This window comes from Stegostoma tigrinum, chromosome 3 (assembly GCF_030684315.1).
Source record: "Stegostoma tigrinum isolate sSteTig4 chromosome 3, sSteTig4.hap1, whole genome shotgun sequence".
NCBI classification, from domain to species: domain Eukaryota; kingdom Metazoa; phylum Chordata; class Chondrichthyes; order Orectolobiformes; family Stegostomatidae; genus Stegostoma; species Stegostoma tigrinum.
The window spans coordinates 10,483,874-10,508,120 of record NC_081356.1 but is presented as its reverse complement, the minus strand read 5'-3'; the positions used below and the strand labels follow the sequence as shown (position 1 = coordinate 10,508,120).

Here is a 24,247-nt window from a genome sequence, read left to right as displayed (position 1 = left end):
AGTCTGGGGGCAGTCCCTCTGAGGTTCTCATCCAAACAATGGGCAGCTGCTGACCACTGCTCCTCCCTCCTGTAGAGCACCCTCCCATTCCCTCAAAACAACTTCCTTCCTCTGATCTTCCCAATTCCCTGGTTGCCTGGCATTCCCCTTAACGCCAAACCCCTCTCTCCCCAAAAAGATCTAGCTGCTCCCATCAGCAATGCAGCCATCCCAAGTACAAACACACTTTGCGGAATAGCACTGGAAACAAGCAGTTGCTGGCCTGATGATAAACAAGCTCTGAGGCTCATATGAGACTTCATTCACACTTGCTCAGAGATCTTACTTTGATTTCTAGATCAACATGCTTTGGTCCATTACTTCAAATATTAGTCGCATGTGACAAAGTGTATTTGTTTGTGAGCAAGCAATTCTATTAAGCAACAACGAGAGGAATTGTCTAGCCACAAACAAAACAGGCTGAGTCACATCTAAATCGTGTATCGAACCGCCCAACAGATATTAATGCCACAGTGTCAGTGAATGGAATGACTGCTGTATTAATTCCTGGGATTATACAGTACCCACTGGAAATCACCATTCACTGAACGAGGTCTTCCTTCACAAACATAGTACAAATACTTCCTTGCACAAAGCCACCTAAGACAACCCCTAATAGGGTGGACATTGGTCAAAGGCACAGAATTCACAGCAGAGCTCTGTGATGACCGAAGTTCTTATAAATTCCATGATGTTGATTCGCATAACAGGAAGAAACATTGCTTGCAGTTTCCGGCACTACATAGCTACATCAAAAATGGCACGGTATATTTACACAATGGCCAGGCCTTTTTGGGCCCATGTGGAAAGGGGAGATGGAGCTGGGAAAGTGGTGCTCCTCACCTTCCCGCACCAGCCTCAGATTGTGGAACAATCTCACACTGTATGGGCTGGGAGTGTGGTCTGCTGACCATTCAGCTCCAGTGGACAGCACTAAAGTGGAAGGAAGGGTTGGCAGTTTGTTCAAAGGGTTACCAGCACACGAATCTTGAATTGAAGTGACTGGTTGGAAGCCAGTGGCCATCTCGTCTGCCACGGGCCACCTTCATTCAGCATCTGGCCTTCACAAACCATCAGCCTCCAACTGAGGAACTCCCCCAGTTCAAGGCCATCAACTAAACACAACACAGGTAAGATGCAGGTGTCAATTGCCCTGAACCAGGCAGAAACAAGACCTCAGATGGCCCTGTGGTTCGGTGATGACTCCCTGCATGTTTCCCACCAGACTCTTGAGGCAAAGCAGGACATCATCTCCACCAGGGACAAAAAGAGAAGTCTCTGCCCGGCTGAGCAAGCCTGGAGAGAGATCATGGAGGAGTACCTAGCCACAGTGCTGTGAGGGAGTCAATGACCTTCTCTGCTCACCAGTAGAGTGAAATACCTCAAAGCCCTTACAAAATGTTTAAGTATGATGATGTAGATGCATGGGAGGGTGAACTGTACCTATGGTGATACCCACTGATGGAGGGAGGCAGTTGCTCCTCCCAGGAAACCAGAATGGTCATTAATTCCATTGGCCAATAGCCATGAAAAGTGAGTGGACATTGGTAGTGACTGTATTAATGTGAACACATTATCTTTCTCTCTTTCTGGAGGAGAAGCAGTAGCTATGTTGTAGGATGTAGGATAAATCAAGAGATAATGAGGGCTACTAAAAAAAAAGGCTGTCCATTAATTATGGGTGTCTTTTATCAAATTTATGGAGTGCATTCCAGAAAGTATCCAAAACCAATTTGCAGATTCAAACAGGGATTCAACTATTTTGGATCTGGTGATGTATAACAACGTAGGTTTAATAAACGATGTGAAAGTAAACGATTCCCTAGAAAATAGTGAACATAACATCGTAAGATTTAATACTAAGTTTGAGAAGGAGAAATTTGGACCAGATACAACTTACACAATAATATTTACAAAGGAATGGGGATGTATTTATTTGGGGTTGACTGGGCAATGCATTCAGCAGCAAAGATTCTTGACAAACAATGGCAGATATTTAAGATAATTGTTAACGAATCACAATAAAGGTAGATCCCAGAGAAAAGGAAGGATTCTAAGGAGCGCAAAAGCCAACCAGGGTTGTTGAGAGCAACTGAACATCGTATCAACTTGAAAGATAGAAAACTGCAGCAAAGATTCATGGTAAAACATAAGATTAGAAACATCTTAAAACAAACAAAGTGTGAGGCTGGATGAACACAGCAGGCCAAGCAGCATCTCAGGAGCACAAAAGCTGACGTTTCGGGCCTAGACCCTTCATCAGAGAGGGGGATGGAGAGAAGGTTCTGAAATAAATAGGGAGAGACGGGGAGGCGGACCGAAGATGGATAGAGGACAAGATAGGTCTGAAACAAACAAAGGTTGACCAAGACAAACAGGGAAAAATAAACTTTGCTGGTAAACTCGTAATATCAAGACGGATAGGAGGAGCTTAAAAATATAAAAATGAAGTCAAGCGCAAAAGTGATCATGGGGGCCTCAGAGTTGAGGTTGGAAAATAATTATTGGAAACCAGGAAATGTTCAAGAAAAATGCAGAGAGCAGCAACAAGTCCCATAAATGACCTTCTTTGACCTCACAAAGGTCTTTTCTTGCCAAGTGGGAGAATTTGCAGAGCATCCTCATTAAATGTGGCTACCTGTAGAAATTTGTCACTCTTCTCTGTGGACTACATGACAACATGAAAACCATGATCCTCACCAATGGATCAATTACAGGCCCCAGAAGTGTGCAAACTGGAGTCAAGCCATGCTGAGTCATTGCAACAATGCTCTTTCCCTTCTTCTTTGCTGCAACCTCTTATCCACCACCTCTTATCTACGGAGCTTCCCACTGAGATGATGCTTCTCCACAGAAAGAGTTGGAAACTGTTCAACCTGCAACACCTTCAGTCCAGATCCAAGACCATCCCTACTTCTGTCATCGAGCTACAGTATGTAGATGATACCTGCGTGTGCACACTCAAAGCCCAAGTTCCAAGCCAGTGGTGATGCATTCAGAAAGGCAGCTGAGAGAAATAAGCCTGAGGCTAAACATCCAAAAGACTGAGGTCCTTGATCAGCATCTGCCAATGTGGTACACTGCATCCATTGTACCTGGTGTGGCTTCCTCTACATTGGGGAAACCAAGCGAAGGCTTGGGGACCGCTTTGCAGAACACTGCCGCTCGGTTCGCAATAAACAACTGCACCTCCCAGTTGCAAACCATTTCCACTCCCCCTCCCATTCTCTTGATGACATGTCCATCATGGGCCTCCTGCACTGCCACAATGATGCCACCCGAAGGTTGCAGGAACAGCAACTCATATTCCGCTTGGGAACCCTGCAGCCCAATGGCATCAATGTGGACTGCACCAGCTTCAATATCTCCCCTTCCCCCACCGCATCCCAAAACCAGCCCAGTTCGTCCCCTCCCCCCACTGCACCACACAACCAGCCCAGCTCTTCCCCTCCACCCACTGCATCCCAAAACCAGTCCAACCTGTCTCTGCCTCCCTAACCTGTTCTTCCTCTCACCCATCCCTTCCTCTCACCCCAAGCCGCACCTCCATCTCCTACCTACTAACCTCATCCCACCTCCTTCACCTGTCCGTCTTCCCTGGACTGACCTATCCCCTCCCTACCTCCCCACTTATACTCTCCTCTCCACCTATCTTCTTTTCTCAACATCTTCGGTCTGCCTCCCCCTCTCTCCCTATTTATTCCAGAACCCTTACCCCATCCCCCTCTCTGATGAAGGGTCTAGGCCCGAAACGTCAGCTTTTGTGCTCCTGAGATGCTGCTGGGCCTGCTGTGTTCATCCAGCCTCACACTTTATTATCAAGGTCCTTGATCAGACTTCTCCTAGAATGCTATATCTTCCTTTGACTATCAAAGTCCATGGACAGCTGCTGGAACACATGGATCAATTCTGATACCTTGGGAGTGATGAAATTAAGCATCATCTCCAGTGCACCAGCCTCTGGCCATCTGAGGAACTGAGGGCTTGATGACAAAGAGCTTAAGCCCGACACCAACCTCTATTGGGCAGCAGTGCTCCCCTTCCTTTCATCTACGTAAAAGGCATGTGGATGCATAGCAGATACTTCAACTTGTGAGGAACATTACCAATGGTTAGTCCACAATGATCCTGCAAATTGACTGTTGGAGTAGGCACTCCAGTATCAGTCTCTTCTTTCAGACCAACATCATCAGTATCTAAGATCTAGTTATGACCAGTCAGCTATACTTGGAAGGCCACATCAGCCAAGAACACAACATGTGGTCTCGGTCATGGCTAGTCATTACCAGGAAGGCAGCGTTCCTGAAAATATGTAATATCCTCCAACAACACGTGAAAAACTCTTCCCAAGACCTGAAAAAGCACCAGTGAAGATGCCAACCAACTCATATATCTCCAGCAAGCCCAGGTAGAGGCCAAACTCAGGCAGCAAAAAGCATGTGAGAAATTACGCACCCCCAGCCACCTCTTTAAATACCAGCTGCCCAGTGTATGCGGATCCAGCACTGGATGTGAATTAACTTCAGGATCAACGATTCTGCTGTGGAAGAAAGTCATCCTCAGTCCCAAGGGACTGCCTAAGATGATGCTGAATTTTGTCCCAAATTATTATTTCTAGAAATTTCCGTTCAGAAGTTCAGAAGGGACGAGTCTGCAGTTACTTGGCTTATTTGTTACACCATTTGTTGAACAAAGACAAAACATTTGCCGTTCTCTTGTCCTCTGGCTCTGTCCCAGAAGTTAAGGAATACCAAAGGTTATTGCTGGCACTTCTGCAATGACTATTCTCAATACCATCGTTGGATTCATTTCACATGATCCGAATACCTCGCCAATTTAAAGCACAAACAGCTTAGTAAACACCTCCGTATCAATTATATCAAGCCCTTGTACAGACTGAAATTCCACCCTTTACTGCTATGGGGTGCACAGCATCTTCCTCCTCGGTGAAGACACATGCAAACTTTTCATTGAACACATCAGTCATGTCCACCATGTGTAAATCCCATTCTGTTCCCCTATTAACCCCACTTTTCCTTATATGCCTTGGGATTCCATTTTCTATGTTAGTTAACAGCCTCTCCTTGACCCTTCTTTATTTCTCTTGATTGCTTTTTCACCATTCCTTTAAAACTTATATTTTTAGCCTGGTTCTCTATTGGAACAAAAGTGCACTTTTTCTTTTTGAGTCCCTAATCATAATTTCCACATCTTGGGTCAACCTGGCCTCTGCATTTGTTGGCGCTGCCTTTCCTTTTTGGAGGATAATGTCCAATCCAGCCTTTCTTGGAAGGGTAGCCCATTGTACATCTGCCAACTTTTCCCACCAACCCTCTGGCTCTGGCTTTATTTGGCTCAGATCCAGTCTTACTTCTTGGAAGTTGAGTTTCCCGCTGTTCCAACCTGTTACCAGTGACAGCTCAGCTAGAGCCATTGCTCTGAGCGAACTCTTGCCCTCTTCCTCTGCTTCATCCATAGCCCGGCTTGTCTTGTTGACTCATGCTGTCCTACTCTGGGCCATCAGCAGCAGCAGAATTGTATTGAACCAGGATCTGTAACCTATTGGCCCAGAATATCCCATGTTCGAACACTAGTTCAATGGCGAGTGCAGCAGGAGATACCAGGAGCAACTTGAGACACATGTAAACATGAGGATTCTTCATGAACTGCACACTGTTGTGGACAGGGAGCTCGGAGCTTAGAGCAGAGGCAGTGTTTTTTGTGTGGATTTTTGTGTAGCTGGGTAGCTGAATTGTTAAGGATCATTTCCACAGAAGTTGAGTACATAAGTGCCTCCTTTGCCATCAAGCCTCCTTGATGCAGCTCATGGGACCTTCCATACCTGACAAAATGCTGCAGCTCCTCATCAGCTTCCTCATCTGAGGAAGTCATGTACTTTTTGTCATGAATCGTCTGGGTTTAACCCCTCTGCGGTATTGGGTTGTACAAAGTACAACCAACCTCTCATCATCTCAGAGGCCCTTGTTGGGAATACAGAATGGGGAAATCACCTGATTAGTCCAGATCTCTAAATCCCATTTTAAGGAGACATATGGTCCCTTGGTCAGAGGCTCAGTGTGTAGCATGGCTCATGATCCTAAGCCCATCCTTGATTTTGACACTCGCTCAACAGCTAATCTTCATGGCCAGAAGCTATTGCTCCTGACGTTTGCAGAAGGGGAGGCTCTGGCATCTTGGGGAATATTGGATAATGACAGTCTCATGGGTGGTCCCACAAAAACAAGCACATGCCTGCAGGAAGAGCTGGAAGTGGTCACAAATGAGTTGGATGCTGTGGAAGTAGAATCCCTTCAAGTTACTGTGAGTCATTGGCGCATACTGTGAGATCTTGCACCTGGCAGAATCAAGCTCTGGAGTCAAAGCCTCTGTTGCTCTGCCTAACTGGCCGTATCAGTTTGGTAATAAATGCTGTACGTCTCCATTGCAGCTCTGTGATGAACCTGTGCTGTACAATTTCACGTCACAGTGACCTTAAAAATCCCTGGCAGCCAACAATAAATCCAGAACTCACCTTCCCTTCCCTACATTACCAACAGCCTCTTGGGAGAGGCACAACTGCTCCGATATCAGGAAGGATCTCATCTCCTCGATGGTCTCTGCTCGTGGCATTTTCTGGGGCATTCTGCCCATTTTGCCCCTTTACGAAGCTAACTCTGCTGTTGCTGTTGTTGGGATCCCTTGAGCTGCTCCTCCCCCCTCCCTCTCAGGTTCTCCTCCTGCCTGGATGAACCTCCTCTGGAATGTACGATGCTCTTGCTATCTGCGCATGGCCTGCATAATGACAGCATCCTTCCTGAGGCAGCAGGAACACACCCTCCCCATTTTCCGGTCCTCCACTCCTCTCCATTGAGAGCCCCGGACCTTGACCCTAATTGGATGGCAGCCCTACTCCTTCTTGACAATGAAAATGGAGCAGCCTCTCCACACAGGGTCAGTATACAGTGATAACAGCACTTGCTTCCCTTGGAAAGCTGCTGAGTCTCTGGTGCTGTGCGGAACCATGCGCTAATCAGAAAAACCGAAAGGTCCTGTAAAATCAGGTTTAATTGCCTCCTTAATCATTAAAATTACAGTTTAATTGCTCATTTTCAAAACATGAGCATTGTCTCCTTGCAGCTTTCCATTTACCATGGAATTACATTCAGGCATGTCAACGTTGAGGTCTGACCCAACACCACGTGACATGATTCTAAAAACGCTCCACCTCTTCCCTGTAAAATCCCAGCCGTAATTCAAAGTTTTATTCAGTTGCAAAAAGAATTTCCAAATCTTACAAATAAACATAATAGATGGTGATTGAAATTAAATTGGCCTGATGGATTTCTCCTGGTAGGGAATTCAGGAGAATACCTGCAACATTGACTTTTGAAAAGCCCCTTAAGAATGAGAGAAGTACAATTGCGTTGGTAGTTCTGTTCTGAGTAAGACTCAAATCTAACATGCACAGAGAGGAAATGGGAGTTGAGAACTGTACTGTTAAAAAGTGATGTGATGGAAAAGCTTCGGCACTATTTTGATACATGATTTTATCCTTGTGAAAACAGTAAGTGCAGGCTTGCCATGAATGCTGTCTAATGTATCATTGTCCTTCAGTAAAAGTATGTCCAAAGAACCAGCAAGGAGCATGAGTTACGGTAGATCAGGGATGAGTGTAGTAGGCCAGCTCTGAGAGTGGCAGCAGCCTGAATAATAAAGAGACTGGTGCCAATATTACAACAAAATCAGTAATGTTATATTATGAATGAGAATATTAAGATTATGATAAATATTCATATATTCTGATAACCTAATTAAGTTAGCTCTCTACAGCTCATTAATTATTGTTCAGATATTGCTTTCTTTTACCTAAGCTGAACCTCAGGTTTGAGAATGTTTTGACTCCTGATGATTTGTTGGATTGAGAGATGCCAACAATCTGCAGGGAAGCTGATGTTTGGAGGGCTGGGTAGATGAAGCTTACAAAATGCCTCAACTTTGCATCTGCGCGTTCCTGATAAAATCACTCCATATCTTTGGCACATTCTTGAGTGACCCTTCTCTACTTTAGTCAGTCGCACCACATTAGGTTGCCTTATGAGTCAACAGGTCTGTTGGAACTCGTCAGGGATGCTGCTGCTGTTGTTGCTGTGCTGTAACCATCCCCGCCTCTTTGACTCTCTGTCTCCTCTCCACCTATCTTCTCCTCTATCCATCTCCTATCTGCCTCCCCATCTCTCCCTGATAACAAAGTGTGGAGCTGGACAAACACAGCAGGCCAAGCAGCATCTTAGGAGCACAAAAGCTGACGTTTTGGGCCTAGACCCTTCTTCAGAGAGGGGGAGGGGAAGGGAAAACCTTTTCTGATGAAGGGTCTAGGCCCGAAACGTCAGCTTTTGTGCTCCTGAGATGCTGCTTGGCCTGCTGTGTTCATCTAGCTTCACACTTTGTTATCTCGGATTCTCCAGCATCTGCAGTTCCCATTATCTCCCCCCTCTCTCCCTATTTATATCAGGACTCCCTTCCCCTCCCCCATTTCTAAAGAAGGGTCTAGGCCTGAAACGTCAGCTTTCCTGCTCCTCTGATGCTACTTGGCCTGCTGCGTTCATCCAGCTCTATACCTTGTAATCTCAGATTCTCCTGCATCTGCAGTTCTTACTATCTCTGAAAAAGCTTAGCAACAGCCACTGTCTTTGAGTGAAAATCCTGGAATTCCTTATTCCTGGGTTGCTACGACATGATAGCAGCTCATTACCAGCAGTGATGTGCTGAATTTGTTCAAGTGCCAAGAATGAATAAAACAAATTTTAAAGACTCCTGAATTATATTCCCTTCTATGAAGAGGATTGTAACAAAGTAACAAACTCTGGCCAATTTGGCACTATTTTAGAATATGCAAGATCCAACTTTGTAAAGTATGCGCAAATACAATGGTGTCAACTTGCATCTAGGTTGCCTCTTCAGTGCAGTCCTTTCAAATGAGGTATGAAAGTGAGAGCCCTTTGGACAAAGTACTTGATAAACTACTGGGACTAAATGCAGGCATGTCACAGACCCAGACGGCCTGTCTTCAATGGCTTTAAAGGAAGTGGCTGCAGAAACAGTGGTCTATTTATTCCAGAGGTCACTGGATTTTGGGAGAGAACCAATTTCATTAGAAAAATACCAATATGGTGCCCCGTTCAATGAAAACAGAGACAGAAAGCAGGAAACTATAGGCACCAGCCTATCATCTGTCACCGGGGAATACTGGAGTCCATTGTTAAAGTAGAAATAGCAGGACATTCAGAAAACAAAACTTAACACAATCAGTCAGCATCATTTCGTGAAAGAAAAGTCATGACTGACAAATTTACGAGAGTTCTTTGAGTATATAATACGCAGACTTAATAAAGATGAACCAGTAAATTTACCGTACTCAGATTTCTAGAAGGCCATTCAATAATGTGCCACGTGGAAGATTATTGTGCGACACAGGAGTTCATGATATTAGTGCTAATGTATCAGCATGGATTGAGGATTGATTACCACACAGAAAACATTAATGGGTCTTGAAAGATGTGACTAATGGAGTGTCAAAAGAATCAGTTCTAGGGCCTCAATTACTGCTGTCTTTACTAATGACTTGGAGGAGAGGGGCAGAGAGGAATGCATCCAAATTTGTTAATGATGTAATAACAGGTAGGAGGACATGTTGTGGCAAGGACTTAAGAAATCTGCAGGATATAGATAGGTTTAGTGAGTGGACAAAAACTTGGCAGGTAGAGTTTAATGTAGGAAAATGACAGTTCATACACTTCAGCAGGAAGAATCAAAGATTAGACAATTACTTAAATATAGAAAGACTCCAGAACATGCAATACAGAGGGATCTGGGTGTTCTTATTTATGAAACATAAGCTATGCAGGAGCAGCAAGTAATTAAGAAGACAAATGAAATTTTTATTCATTGCTTTATTACTAATGCATGGAATTTCAACACAGGACAGTTTTGTTACAACTTTAGAGGGTATTACTGAGGCAGCACCTGCAGTACTATGTATAGTTTTGATGACAATATGTAAGAAAGTTAAACTACATCAATGTCAATATAAAGGAACCTCCCCCAGCCAATACCTGAGATGAAGGGTTTGATGTATCATACAGGTAGACAGGTTAGGGTTTTGTGAATTCAAGTTTGGAAGGGTAAGGAACGATCTCAATGAAACATTAAAGATGCTAAGGGAGCTTGAGAAAACATTTCCACTGGCTGGAGAATGTCGAACTATAGCAGAAATAGTTTCATAATAAGGAGGCACTCATTTAAAACTGAGATGTGAAAGAATTTCTTCTCCTACATAGTCATGAGTGTTTTGAATTCTCTATCCCAGAGCGTTGTGGAGGTGAGATCACTGAAAATATTAAAAACAAAGATAGATAGGTTTTTAACGGCAATGAGGAGCTGAGGCATCAGCAGAGCAGCCATAAAGTAGTAGAAGAGTGGGCTGAATGGTCTACTCTTTCTTGTTATGTTCACTTACCTGTTTGCTGAATTTGAAACATTCCACAATTATATTTAATGAAGTGAATTCTCCCCACGGCCTGGCAATGTTTCTCCCTCAAACACAATGATTAAAAACAGATTAACTGGTCAATCGTTTAACCTTCTGTCCTTGAGAATTTGGTGTGTAAAAATTGACTAACATCTGCTTGAACATCAAAGTAACAGTACTTTAAGTGGTTTACTCTGCAATGGAGGTCAAAACAGTTGCTTCAGCTTGAATCATTGAGAGAGGGAAATATGGAAATGTTTAAAATGGCAAAATTCAATGCTTAAGTGCCAAAGAACAGTCACAGTGGATTTGAAACACTTTTGCTCTCCACAAAAGCCACCAAACTTGAGATTTTACAGCACTTAATTTTTGTTCTCAGACCGCCAATACCAGCAGCTGTGGGTTTACTTTAATACTTCATTGTTTTTTCAAATGGCCTTTCCTGAAGAGATAATAATGAAAGTAGTCCAAATACATATCTGTATCATTAAGGCTGTACCAGTTTGCAATTCAACAAAACTCATTCAGTTGCCTGGGAAACCTAATTGACAAGCAGCACAATGTCAGAAGTAATGAGGCTGTTTTCAGCATTAACAGTCAATTAGTTTCTGTACCAGAATTGACCAGCTTCTGGTAGAATTCAATCCAGTGTGACAATATGTGTTTCTTGACGATCTTCAATAGGGAAATTGTAAGAACTTAACTGATCCTTAACAAATCACTTCTATTTTCAGGAAGTTCATCCACAGGGTCAAATTAGGAGTTCCACCAATATTAACACTGACACATCTGCAAAGCATGGAGCAAATGGGTGTTTTATCTATTTCCAAAGGATTTTTATCCAGATACTGGGAAACCTAAAATACATTCTGTCCAATGTGATTGCTGTTTCTACCAGGAAAATGGATCAGGGGTATCAATAGTTGGCTATTTTAAATTATGAAGAGTATTCTATTGAGCATCACCAAGGGACATCATTCGGGGAAACGTGTTTTAATAAAAACAATTGCAGCATATTCATATTAAAAAACAAACAGACATACAAAATCCAATCATATCAGAGCATTGCATTTACAGTAGATCCATTAGCTCTTTCACTTATCACTTCTGTTTACATATTAGCATGAGCTTTCATCAAGGTGGAGAGCAGCTACGTTATTATAAAAATAGTCCCAAGGTGAAGCGATGTGACAGGAAAGGGTAGCAATGGAGGTATATTATGAATAGTTTCTGAAAGTAACTATGTAGTTTCTTCCTGCTTTGTGTGTCAGACCCAGTAAGAGAAGATCTACAGTTTCTGCAGAACTTGGAAAATGTCACTTTTGGATATTCTTCTGGGACACCTTCAAGATTGTTGTTGATTGTTAAAGATGTGCATAAAATGTGCATGAAACCACTGTAGCTGTCAATACATTTAAACCGTCTGCCATTTAAACATTTGGCAAAAAAGGCTGTAGTGTTAAAAGAAGACCAGTGCTTGCTATTTAATGTCCATTGGCATGGTTTGAGGGCTGTCATTACAGGTTTGTTGCCAAATGACTGATTTCACAATCTTTCAACTTAACAGTGGGGTGCACATCATTTCACAACTTGACAACTCCAAGCAGTTTTTGTAAAAGTTTTGAAGTGGGACTATGAATTACATTGCTTATTTTTAACCTGGGTTTAAAGGATGTAGAACAGAATGAGTGCATTTTCTAAATAAATTTTTACAAAATATGGTGAATTCTTTAATATACATGAGGTGATCTCATCTTATCTCAGCACACGGCTTGGGTGAACTGTCATAGCAGGTGTGTAGCAAATGGTTATTAGTGTGGGAAAAAGGGTTGACATCTGTTGACGCAGGGCAGGCAGATGGTATTTTTTGGCATGGATGGCATTAAGGGCTATAGGGGCAGATGGAGGATAACATACAGCATGGACTGGCATGATTAGCACATGGGAACTTACTGGAAGACAGTAAGGATTGAGAGCTTGCTTTTGTTTTATTGCATTTTTTCATGGATTTTACAAAGTATCAGTGCATCAAAGGACACTGCAGCCCCTGTTCGCTCTATGGGGTCACCCCAAATGACTCACATAAAACATGCTGTCCCTCAGATCAACAATCCCTTTTTCTAGGCATGTTTGGCTGAATTAGGCTTGTGGAGTTCAGAATTGTCCTGACTCTGCACTTCCAACTCAGGAGCTAAAATTCAGGCCATGCTGTCTCAGCGATGTTATTCTCAAGGAGAGCTTCAGTTGGATCATGCCAGCAATTTATTCTTCCAATTGTTTAAATTATCACTGAAACTGTTGGTAACCACCTTTCACCTCTCACAGGAATCCACTACCCTACCAGTGCCCAGCGTTCAGCAAATGCGTCAATTCAAAAGTAAATCGAGAATAAAGCTGAATCTTGCCTTGTGTCGAACTCAACGTCTGCCCATCCAGAAGATCCCAAAATGCTTCTCGATATGACACATACCTGTCCTGCTGTGACCTCTGCTCCATTGGGTAGGCTTCCATTCTGCACTGCTGGGGGGGAATCCTTTGGAGGTGTCACTTCAACCTCCACATTGGCCGTATTTGGCAGCTCTACTTTATCTGCAAGGACAGGGGAGAGAGAAGATGTCGAACCGGTGAGAAAACGAAAGACTCAAACCACTGGAGGAGAAAATGCAAAACCACAAGCTGTTTTATAAAAAAAATAGACTAAATTTCCACACCAACTATTGCAGCGTTCACATAATCCAAATTTCCACACAGTATTTACGATAGATAGAGACGTCCCCAAGAATCACTTTCTTTCATATATTATTTCCAACAGGTCCACAGAGGTCAGCAGCCTCCTACCCAAATAACATGGGCAAGGACATGCTACATGTCCATTTATATTAATGGCTCAGCAAGGTGCCCCAGCCCAATATTCTACCAGTCAATATATGAACCACCCAGCTTTTATGGATGTAGATAACAATTAGTGCACAGAGATATACCTACTAGTATATCTATTCATACTTCACATTTACACAATGAACCTACATGCTCCAAATAAAGGGAACATTTTATGCTAATATCAGTGTTGAACAATTGCTTTAAAACTTAAATCATTCGCAGCCCCAAACACCCAATCCTGCCCTTTATAAGGTGAATAGCCAGGTCTTTTTCCCAACGGTAGGGGAGTCCAAAACTAGAGGGCACAGGTTAAAGGTGAGAGTGGAAAGATCTAAAAGGAACCTCTAGGGCAACTCTGTCACGCAGAGGATTGTGAGTGTGTGGAAACAGCTGTCACAGGAAGTGATCCAGGCTGGTACAATTATAGCATTTATTAGACATTTGGGCGGGTAAATGAAATGGAAGGGCTTACAGAGATTTGGGCCAAAAGCAGGCAAATTGGACTAGTTAAGTTTAGGATACCTGATCAGGATGGACAAGTTGGGCTGAAGGGTCTGTTTCCGCGCTGCATGGCTCTATGACGCTACATTATACTGAAATTTAATATTGATGCATTTTGAAAACTCAAGTAAAATAAAAATGAAATTGAATCTCTGCTGGTTTTCCAAAATATCATTGTCTTATACATTTCAAATCCTTCCCCTCCTTCACTAAGCCAAATGACCTTCACTTCTTTTCACTACACAACATTACCTGGTTAATGGACCAGACAGATGGTTTGATCCTGGGACATCAACAGCATGTCCTTCCTCTGTCATCATACAAATCAGGGCATTTAACAAGGACAATAGTTAATAAGCAGGAAGAGAAGGTAGGTTGTATAGGAAATAATAGATTTAATTCTCTGTTAAGTGCAATCCTGTGAAAGTATTTTCATGGATGAATTATATCGGACAGTGCGCCTCCACATAAACTTTTCTTCATCCTTAATTTAAAATTGTTTGACCTTCAATTGTCAATCCAAGTTCAGGGCTCAGCCAAGTTGGCAAATGTGCGCCTGAATGTGTATGGCAAAACAACAGGCTCCTCCACCTGGGCACTATTTACAAGAAAATTGCTTAATACATCATCGAAAAACATTTTTAGATTTCTAGATGAAACAAGAGATTTATATCATCAAAACAGAAACCCACTGTCGACCAGTTTGGCTTTACTGTACTTTTTATGCCATGTCATTAAGTCTTTGTCATACTCAGACTTTTAAAGAGGATTGCACCCGATAGAACTTCTGGAGCAGCCTTTATTTAAAAATGGGCTTTGGCGAGCCTCACTAAATAACTACTAAGGGACTGAGGTGATCTTTGCAGTTTTAACACAGCAATCGCAAAGTCACAAATTAAATAATAAAGTGGCAGTCTCTCCCTTTAAATGAACATGTCTAAACAACAGTCTTTGGTCAAATTTCACATTTGGTATTATCAAAGCTTACTGGAAAAGCTACGAGACAATGGACACAAAGAGATAGTAGGAACTGCAGATGCTGGAGAATCTGAGATAACAAGGTGAAGAGCTGGATGAACACAGCAGGCCAAGCAGCATCAAAGGAGCAGGAAAGCTGACGTTTCGGGCCTGGACCCTTCTTCAGAAATGGGGGAGGGGAAGGGGGTTCTGTAATAAATGGGAGAGAGGGGGAGGCAGATAGAAGATGGATAGAGGAGAAGATAGGTGGAGAGGAGACAGACAGGTCAAAGAGGCAGGGATGGAGCCAGTAAAGGTGAGTGCAGGTGGGGAGGTAGGGAGGAGATAGGTCAATCCAGGGAGTACGGACAGGTCAAGGGGACAGGATGAGGTAAGTAGGTGGAAATTGAGTGTGGGGCTTGAGGTGGGGGGAGGAGATAGGTGGAAGGAAGGACAGATTAGGGTGGTGGGGACGACAAGGGTTGGTTTTGGGATGCGGTAGGGGAAGGGTATATTTTGAAGCTTGTGAAGTCCACACTGATACCATTGGGCTGCAGGGTTCCCAAGTGGAATATGAGGTGCTGTTCCTGCAACCTACTGGTAGCATCATTGTGACACTGCAGGAGGTCCAGGATGGGCATGTCTTCTGAGGAATGGGAGGGGGAGTTGAAATAGTTCGCGACTGGGAGGTGCAGTTGCTTATTGCGAACCGAACCTAGGTGTTCTACAAAGTGGTCCCCAAGCCTTCGCTTGGTTTCCCCGATATAGAGGAGGCCACAATGGGAACAGCGGATGCAGTATACCACATTAACAGATGTGCAGGTGAACATCTGCTTGATGTAGAAAGTCTTCTTGGGGCCTGGGATGGGGATGAGGGGTGAGGCGTAGGGGCAGGTGTAGCACTTCCTGCAGTTGCAGGGAAATGTGCTGGGTGTGGTGGGGTTGGAGGGGAGTGTGGAGCAGACAAGGAAGTTATAGAGAGAGTGGTCCCTCCAGAGAGCAGGTAAGGGTGGGGAGGGAAAATGTCTTTGGTGGTGGGGTTGGATTGCAGATGGCAGAAGTGTCAGAGGATGGTGCATTGGATCTGGAGGTTGGTGGGGTGATCTATGAGGACGAGGGGGATTCTGTTTTGGGTGTTATTGCAGGGATGGGGTGTGAGGGATGAATTGTGGGAAATGCGGGAGACACGGTCAAGGGGGTTCTCCGTGACTCTCTCTGTGACTGTATTTGCTGTTCCTGTTGTGGCCACCTTTACTTTGGGGAAACCAAGTGGAGGCTTGGGGACCGCTTTGCAGAACAGCTATGCTCGGTTCGCACTAAACAAGTGCACTTCCTAGTTGCGAACCATTTCCACTCCCCCTCCCACTCCTTAGACGACATGTCCATCCTGGGCCTCCTGCAGTACCACAATGATGCCACCGGAACGTTGCAGGAACAGCACCTCATGTTTCGCTTGGGAACCCTGCAGCCCAATGGTATCAATGTGGACTTCACAAGCTTCAAAATCTCCCCTTCCCCCACTGCATCCCAAAGCCAGCCCAGCTCGTCGCCGTCTCCCTAACCTGCCCTTCCTCCCACCTACCCCTCCTCCCACCTCAAGCCCCACTGCCATCTCCTACCTACTAACCTCATCCCATCCCCTTGAACTCCCCGTCCTCCCTGGACTGAGCTATCTCCTCCCTAACTCCCCACCTTTACTGGCTCCATCCCCGCCTCTTTGACCTGTCTGTCTCCTTTCCACCTATCTTCTCCTCTATCCATCTTCTATCCACCTCCCCTCTCTCCCTGTTTATTTCACAATCGCCTTCCCCTCCCCCATTTCTGAAGAAGGGTCTAGGCCCAAAACATCATCTTTCCTGCTCCTCCGATGCTGCCTGTCCTGCTGTGTTCATCCAGCTCTACGCCTTGTTATCTCCTGGACACAAATAACTTGTTTTGCTGCAAACCAAAATGAAACCTGATGAGCCCCTCTATCCACAAATGCCAACAATCACCACTTACCTTCTACTTCCTAAGAATGTTCATTAATCATGTGGCTGAAACCGGTTCTCTGACACCGAACTCACTTCATCTCAAAATTCAGACAGCCTGGGACTGTTGCAGAAGGTCAACCAGGCAAAAGCTTCAGAGTAAAGTTATGCCTCATTTGTCTTTCATCAGCCAAGTGGCTTAAAATTATATTAAAGAGCCAGGCACCTTGACTCTAAAGTTTTCAGTTCACCTGTAAAGGAACTAGACCACCTGATTCAAAATCATTGTCTATATGTTCAGCTCAATCGTCTTCTCCTCAAAGGAACTCTGCAGTGAAAACCCTACCCCTCCAACACCAGCTATCTCAACGAATATCGCAATAACAAGTGAGGAGTGGGAAATCCATCATGTGACTCCCAAAGACAAAAGGACTTGACTATTCCTTTGAGAGTTCTGAGGAAGGGTTACTGGAGCCGGAACGTTAACTCTGTTTTCTCCTTCACTGATGCTGCCAGACCTGCTGAGCTTTTCCAGCAACTTTGTTTTTGTAATTATTTCTCTGGTTTTAATAATTATGGAAATTCACAACGTTCTTTAATTGTATCATTTTCAGTTGTATTGTGTGACTGATGTAGCTTTAAATATTTTTGGAGGAGAGTGAGAGACTAATTAATCCTCTTTGTTTAAACCCACAAAGTCTGCACTGATAACAGGCAGAAGGGAGGGGAATTGGATTTCCAATATCTTTGCTCCGTTATTTGTAACAGATCAAAAAACAGCTGTGATCATCAGAAAACAGAATCACGGCTTCTTACAGCACAGAGTTGACCAACTGGTCCATGTTAGCATTTGAACTCGTTGTAAAACCTACTCGGTCAGCCCCGCTGGATTCTCAAGCCTCGCAGCTTCTCTTGCCTGAGAAATCTACAATTCCCATTTTATAGTTACTTCTGAAAGAGTGACCAAGTATAATGGAAAGCCAGTGTTTTTCTGAAATAATTCACTGAACTGATGGAGCTGTTTGCTCATAGGCTGAACATTTCAGTTTATTTTAATGTGACTAAATGAAAACACATTTAACAGCCTCTCTCCTTAACTTGTTTAAAATTATTTCAAAGATTAATGTTACATTGTCCAAAATATATTACTCATCCTTATTTTTCTGAAAGGATTTTTTGGAATCATTTATTCATAAGAAGCCATAATAATATCTCCACGTGATTAATGCCAGGTTTCCTGCTGGGCAGTTAAGCAATTACAGTTATATTACCCAATAATGAACTCTGCAGATGATGGAATAAATTTAATTCATAATAACTAAATATTGACAGACAAACTGCGTTTCAAACATGGTGTTACATTAGAAAATGGGCAGAATGTTTTAATGTCTCGCTAATTATCTTCCCATTTTACATTATTTAATTCAATTAAAATGTTCTTAGTTTGACGCTGAATGAAATGCCAACTCATTTATCTCTATTACTGCACTATTATTAGTTAGTCAAGGACAATTCTGTTGACCATTTCATGGCTACGCTTTATTGATAGTGTTTCGTGACTTTTGAATTAGGTTATGTTATATTTTTTTCAAACCAAATAGAAGGTTAAAAACTATCGTGGTTAACAACAGATTTTGCAAATTGCATCTGCAATAACTGTGCTTATGGCTATTTTATCTCTCATCTATTTGAAGTGTGATCCTTCAAATACGGGCATCAGTCTTCAGGTGATAACTTCAGACAACACATGTCACCGAGGAAATGTTGATGTGTACAATGGATTTAAAAAATGCTAGGGGCAAGGTACTGGCATGGATAGAGGATTGGTTGACTGACAGAAGGCAGAGAGTAGGTATAAAGGGATCTTTCTCAGGCTGGCAGCCAGTGACTAGTGTACATTAATGGTGTGGATGAAGGGATTGAGGGCATTGTTGCTAAGTTTACAAATGACAAAAGATAGGCGGAGGAACAGGTAGTGTTGAGGAGGCGGGAGGCTGCAGAAGGACCTGGACAGGCTGGGAGAGTGGGCAAAGAAGTAGCAGATAGAATAAAATGTGGGAAATGTGAGGTTATGCACTTTGGAGGGAGGATAGGGGCATAGACTATTTTCTCAATGGGGAATTGCTTTTGATATCTGAAGTTCAAAGGAACTTAGACATTTTAGTTCAGGTTTCTCTTAAGGTAACATGCAGGTTCGGTTAGGAGTTAGGAAAGCAATTGCAACGTCAGCATCCATTCCAAGAAGGCGAGAATAAGGATCCTGATGCACTCGATTCTAAACCTTTGCAAGAGTTGGTGGATTTATTAAGGAATACTATGACCCCCAAGTCTCCTCTACTTCTGAGATGCTATCGGTTTTACTCTGCAGTTCGAGAAATCCATGTCAGGATTTTTGACAAGGTTAATATGACTGGCAGAGGCATGTGACTTTGGCTTAATGCTTAATGAATGCTGAGTAACTACTTGGTATATGGGATTAAAAATGTGACCATGCTAAAGCGCCTACTATCTGAAGCCCGACTCGACCTCAAACATGCACTGCAACTGGATTTACCATTGGAGAATGCAGTAAGTGAAGCAAATTAGTTACAGGACAGTCCGATAGAAGTAGACACACACACTAGTCCAACTGAGCTTGGGAGTCACCACTTGAGTACAGGCAATTGCATAGACTCATTCTGGACATATCCTGATCAGAAAGACTCCAGGTTATCTTACAGCATAACCCAAAACAAAGCCACGATCTTGGCCAAACGGTTATTTTCTTCAGGTTCAGGGCCTGCAAGCCATTGTAGTTGCAGCTGGTATGCAGGCTCCAGACAGCAAAGGAGTCCCACTAGGCCTGAACAGAGTAAGAGAGCTCATTGACCAGTATTCAGGACAGTGAACACCCTGGAAAGCCCAACTACATCTGACTCGAACAGCAACATTGCCTAGCTACATCCAAATCAGAACCAATCAAAATAAACACCTGGTTAAATGATCATCCAATTCTAATGGAGGTTGAAACCAGTGCGGGCATTTCAGTAATTGCAGATCCAGTCTTTAAAGAAATTCACTCCGGACTCCAACCCTTAAGTTTGTGTCAGACCTCAGTTAGACTCAGAACCTATACCAGGGAAACTTCACAGATTTAGGGTAAAACTTCTGTTCTGACCTTGAACAAGAAACAGCTGGTTCAGTTACCACTCGTTTTGCTAAAAAGGTTCAGGCCCAAACCTGACGGGGTGAAATTAGTTGAGAAAGACTCATTTTGATTGGCTCAAAATTTATCAATGAGAAAATGTCTGCCTGACTGACATCTTAATTAAAAAACCTGAAGCTTTTTTTCAGGAAGGTCTAAGGACTTTCAAAGGAGCCAAGGCCTCCTTGCTCCTTGTTGTTGTTGTTGACGCTAAGTGAGCTACCTGAGTTACAGAGTTGACAAGACTGTGTTTACCCCCTATGGAAGATGAAGTGAAGGTCAATCGTGTCCCCGGTTTCCATGTTTATACTGGAGTCTAGGCCTATCCTTGGATTGGTGAATTATTACAGGGAGTTCTTATGTAACCTGGTCTCCGTTCTGGCACCCTTACATCTGCTAGTGAAGGAAAGGCAGCCTTGGAAATGGTTTCGTAGGCAAGTTGCAGCTTTTAGGGAAGTGATGAAGCAGCTGTCATTATCTAAGATGTTGGCAAACTATGATCCAAAGCGAGATGTGGTGTGGACATGAGTTGCTCGCCATATGGTATCAGGGTGGTGTTGGCTCTCAGATGGCCCCAAGGAGAGGAATGTTCAATAGCGTACACTTCCCAGACTTAAGCTGTGGCAGAATGCAAACATGCCCAGACAGAGAAAGAAGGTTTGGTGGTCATCTTTGGTATGAAAAGGTTCTAAAAATATCTTTATGGACCTAGATTTGTAGCAGTAACAGACCACAAACTGCTCCTAGGGCTACTTAAAAAAGACAAGGCCGTGCTGCCCAGAGCTTCAGCTCGAATTCAGTGGTAGACTCTGATTCTAAGCGTGTATAATTACAAACTGGGACACTCTCTGGGAGGCCAAGTCGCAGACTTGGATGCCTTCATTTGGCTCCTGCTGGCAGATACACTTCTGGTTAATGTCCACTGGAAGAGTCCATTCTGGTTTTAAACTTTAAGGACACCCTACTGGTCACCGCTGACAATATAAGACTGTGGACACAAGAAGATCCAGTCTTGGGAAAACTAAAGCAGCTGGTGGTGATGGGAGAAACAAAGGGCCTCCACAACCAGAACTTAAATCCTCCCGGACCCAGTCAGACCAAATCACCACACAGTTGGCATGTTATTAGAGGGAGCAAGAGTGATTGTCCTGAGTAAAGGTCACCCAGATACTGGCTGTACCCCATTGGGGTCATCCAGGGGTGTCCAAAATGAAGATGATGGTGAGAGGTTACGCCTGGTGTTCAGGATGCAGACAAAGCCACATTAGTGGGGCAGTGCCCAGAGTGCCAACAAGGATAGGAATTCCCGCCAGCAGCTCCCCCACATTTGTGGGAATGGTCAGGCATACCCCTGGACTCAGTTACACGTTAGCAATGCAGGTCCTTTCAGGACCTCAATGTTCTATGTCACTGCGGTCACCCACTCGAAGTGGTTCAATGCGCAGAGAGTTCCTTCGTCAAACGTGGGGATGGTAGTAGAAAAGCTGTGAGCATCTCTTGCGATACATGGATTCCTATACGTATTGGCCACAGAAAAGGGGCCATCATTTACCAGCACAACATTCAACTCCATATCATCCATTGTCCAATGGTCTGGCAAAAAGAGCAGTCCAAGATTTGAAGGCAGTCTTAAAGAAACAAACTACAGCTTCACTAGCTACCAAACTGTCCTGCTTGATTATAGGGCCATTCCTCATACAGCTACAGAGACAGCTCCAGCAGAGTTCCTAATGGGGAGAAGACTCTGCACCAAGTTGAATGTGACCTTCCCAGACCTGGAGGGGTAGGAATGCCAATGAGAGAGACAAGACTCCTCTGAGCGAGGGAGGCAATTTCCTTCAGGGGGCCAAGTTTGGTGGCGACACCATGGGGACGGCTCTTCATGGTTAAGGGCTTGGTCAATGCGAGGTCAGTCCGCAAGATATTGAAAGTTCACAGTCGGGTGAGGCAGTCCTGAACAAGCACACGGATCATGTGAAAGCTGAAAACTCACAAACGGAGCAGGATCATGATAAAAGCGGCCCCTTGCAGCAGCTGGAAAGGCTGGCAGAACCCGTTGGTTCTCCCGCTCAAACTCACGTCGAAGAAAGCTCAGATTCTGAGATGGACACAGTGGGTATCACAGTCTCGATGCACTTACTGCCTGAAGAGGAGGATGGATTATTTCCCGAGTTGCTCCGAGCACAAGATGTAAGCTATAGTCCACTGCACATCACACATATCTGGGGCTATGTCAGAGGAGCTAGACTCAGTGTGATAATGCCCCAAGAGAAGCGACAAGAAAAAGAACATGCCTCCATTCCCGGACATAGAGGGGGAAGGATGTAGTGATTGTAATGAGATCAGCCAAGTAGACCTCCAAGAATATGAGTTCACTGATTGGACCAGTTTAACAGCCCCAATGAGGGAACCCTGGCTGACAGATATAAACAGGAGTGTCTGAGAGCTGGCTCTGAGGGAGCTGGATCAGTACTAAGTACCGTGCATGTGTAAGTAATGAGTGACTTGGTTGAAAGAGAACAGGCCTCTGTGGAGTTATTTCAACTGCCTTATTTTTATCCTCATTCCACTGACGAGAGGATAACATTCTTTTAGCTGCTGTGACTGAATGCAGGTTTCAAATCATGGAACCCTCTGCAAGTCACTATCTCATCATTTGGATTATGCTTTTTAAAAAATTCCTCCTGTCAAAATGAACAAATTCACACCTTCCCACATGATACACCAATTGCCACATCTTTGCCCAGTCACATAACTGATTAATATTTTTGTGTTGTAATTTCTTTCCTGGGTCCTCTTCTAATTCTAAAAGTTTGAATTAGAATTGTGCTTTGTCAGAAAATTTGGCAACCATACCTTCAGTCACACTGGGCAAATCATTTATGTAAAGAGTCAGGTCCCAGCACAATCCCTGTGGCATACCATTTGTTATACCAACTATCTGCTTCTTTGTTAGCCAGGCAATCTTCCACCCAAACCACTATGCTAGTCCCTCGACCATGAGCTATGAGCTTCTATTTTCTATGGTAACCTTTGATGTGGCACCTTAACAAATGCCTTCTGAAAATCTAAGTATCTGCCAGACACTCTTTATTCACATACTTGCATTTATCTCAAATTCTCTGACCACTGGCCATAAAATCACCTATTGGAGGGTGGCTAGTGATGGCGACAGAGGCAGTACATCTTATTTTAAAAAAGGCTCCAAATATATTCTGTATAAACCAGTGAAAAAATACTGCTTTAAGAAAATTGCAATGGAAAGCAAGACAGAAAAACAAATGTGGAGCTTAGTGAGAGGAAATTCCGTGCTACACACTGCACGCTTTTTCACAATATAATGTTGTGAGAGATGATCTGATTGAGGTTTTAAGACAATGCAGAATTCCTCTAGAAACTAAATTCAGGAAGTGTAAAAATAAATCAGAATTTCAGCTAAGCTCTTTAAAAACTAGCCCAAAACAAGGAAAGTATCTTCTACGAAGAATTGTGCTGTCTAAAAGAGTATACATACAAAATCACCTAAATGGTTAAACTGGGGGGATAAACAGACAGTTGAGTAAGTCTGAAGAAATAGCAGAGAATTTCAATAAAAACAGATGTTGCAGTGGCTCACAAGGTGGTCAGGCCAGATTGATGGGTCAATTGGCTGTTTCCTGTTCTAGTGTTCACAGGTCAGGATACAGCTCTTAATCATTTATAACTCTGACTTCAAATCCAATATACAACAGTCGGCAAAAAGCTTATTTTTGACTCTGACCAAGGTACTGTAAAAGGACCTTTGGCTTCTTCAATTACATGACCAAACTATAATTTTAAACATAGATCAATAGACAGTTCGTAAAGTGTCAGAATCTTTATATCTTGCTTCAATAAGACAGCTCAAGTAGAATAAGGGGAAAAATGACTCCATGATTACAGAAACCTTTCTTTTTATTTTACAGTCTCAAACAGCATTTCAGAGTACTTGTAGTGAAAACAAAAGGGCTTGAAAAAATAGCGTGAATACTCTGAAAAACAGAATTTGAACCATTGGCACTATATAAACTTTAAACACAAAAATAGTTACCTGCATGATTAGTAGTCGCGTTGGGTTTTTCACCATCATCTACCTGACATTTGTTTTTGGCTAGTTTGTGAAGAATTGATGCTCTGTGATGGAATTTACCTGGAGAGAAAATAAAGGAT

General features: G+C 43.4%; 1 protein-coding gene across 6 annotated transcripts in view; it reads right to left on the bottom strand.

Moving 5' to 3' along the window:
* Window positions 1-24,247, bottom strand: part of slc24a2 (solute carrier family 24 member 2) — a 287,510-nt gene that overhangs the window by 32,517 nt on the left and 230,746 nt on the right. For all 6 annotated transcript variants that reach the window (XM_048527690.2, XM_048527694.2, XM_048527695.2 and 3 more), the window contains 2 exons: window positions 24,129-24,227; window positions 13,038-13,156 (listed from right to left, as the gene is read on the bottom strand). In XM_048527690.2, the coding sequence (XP_048383647.1) occupies window positions 13,038-13,156; window positions 24,129-24,227 (218 nt within the window). The remainder of the gene's footprint in view (window positions 1-13,037; window positions 13,157-24,128; window positions 24,228-24,247) is intronic.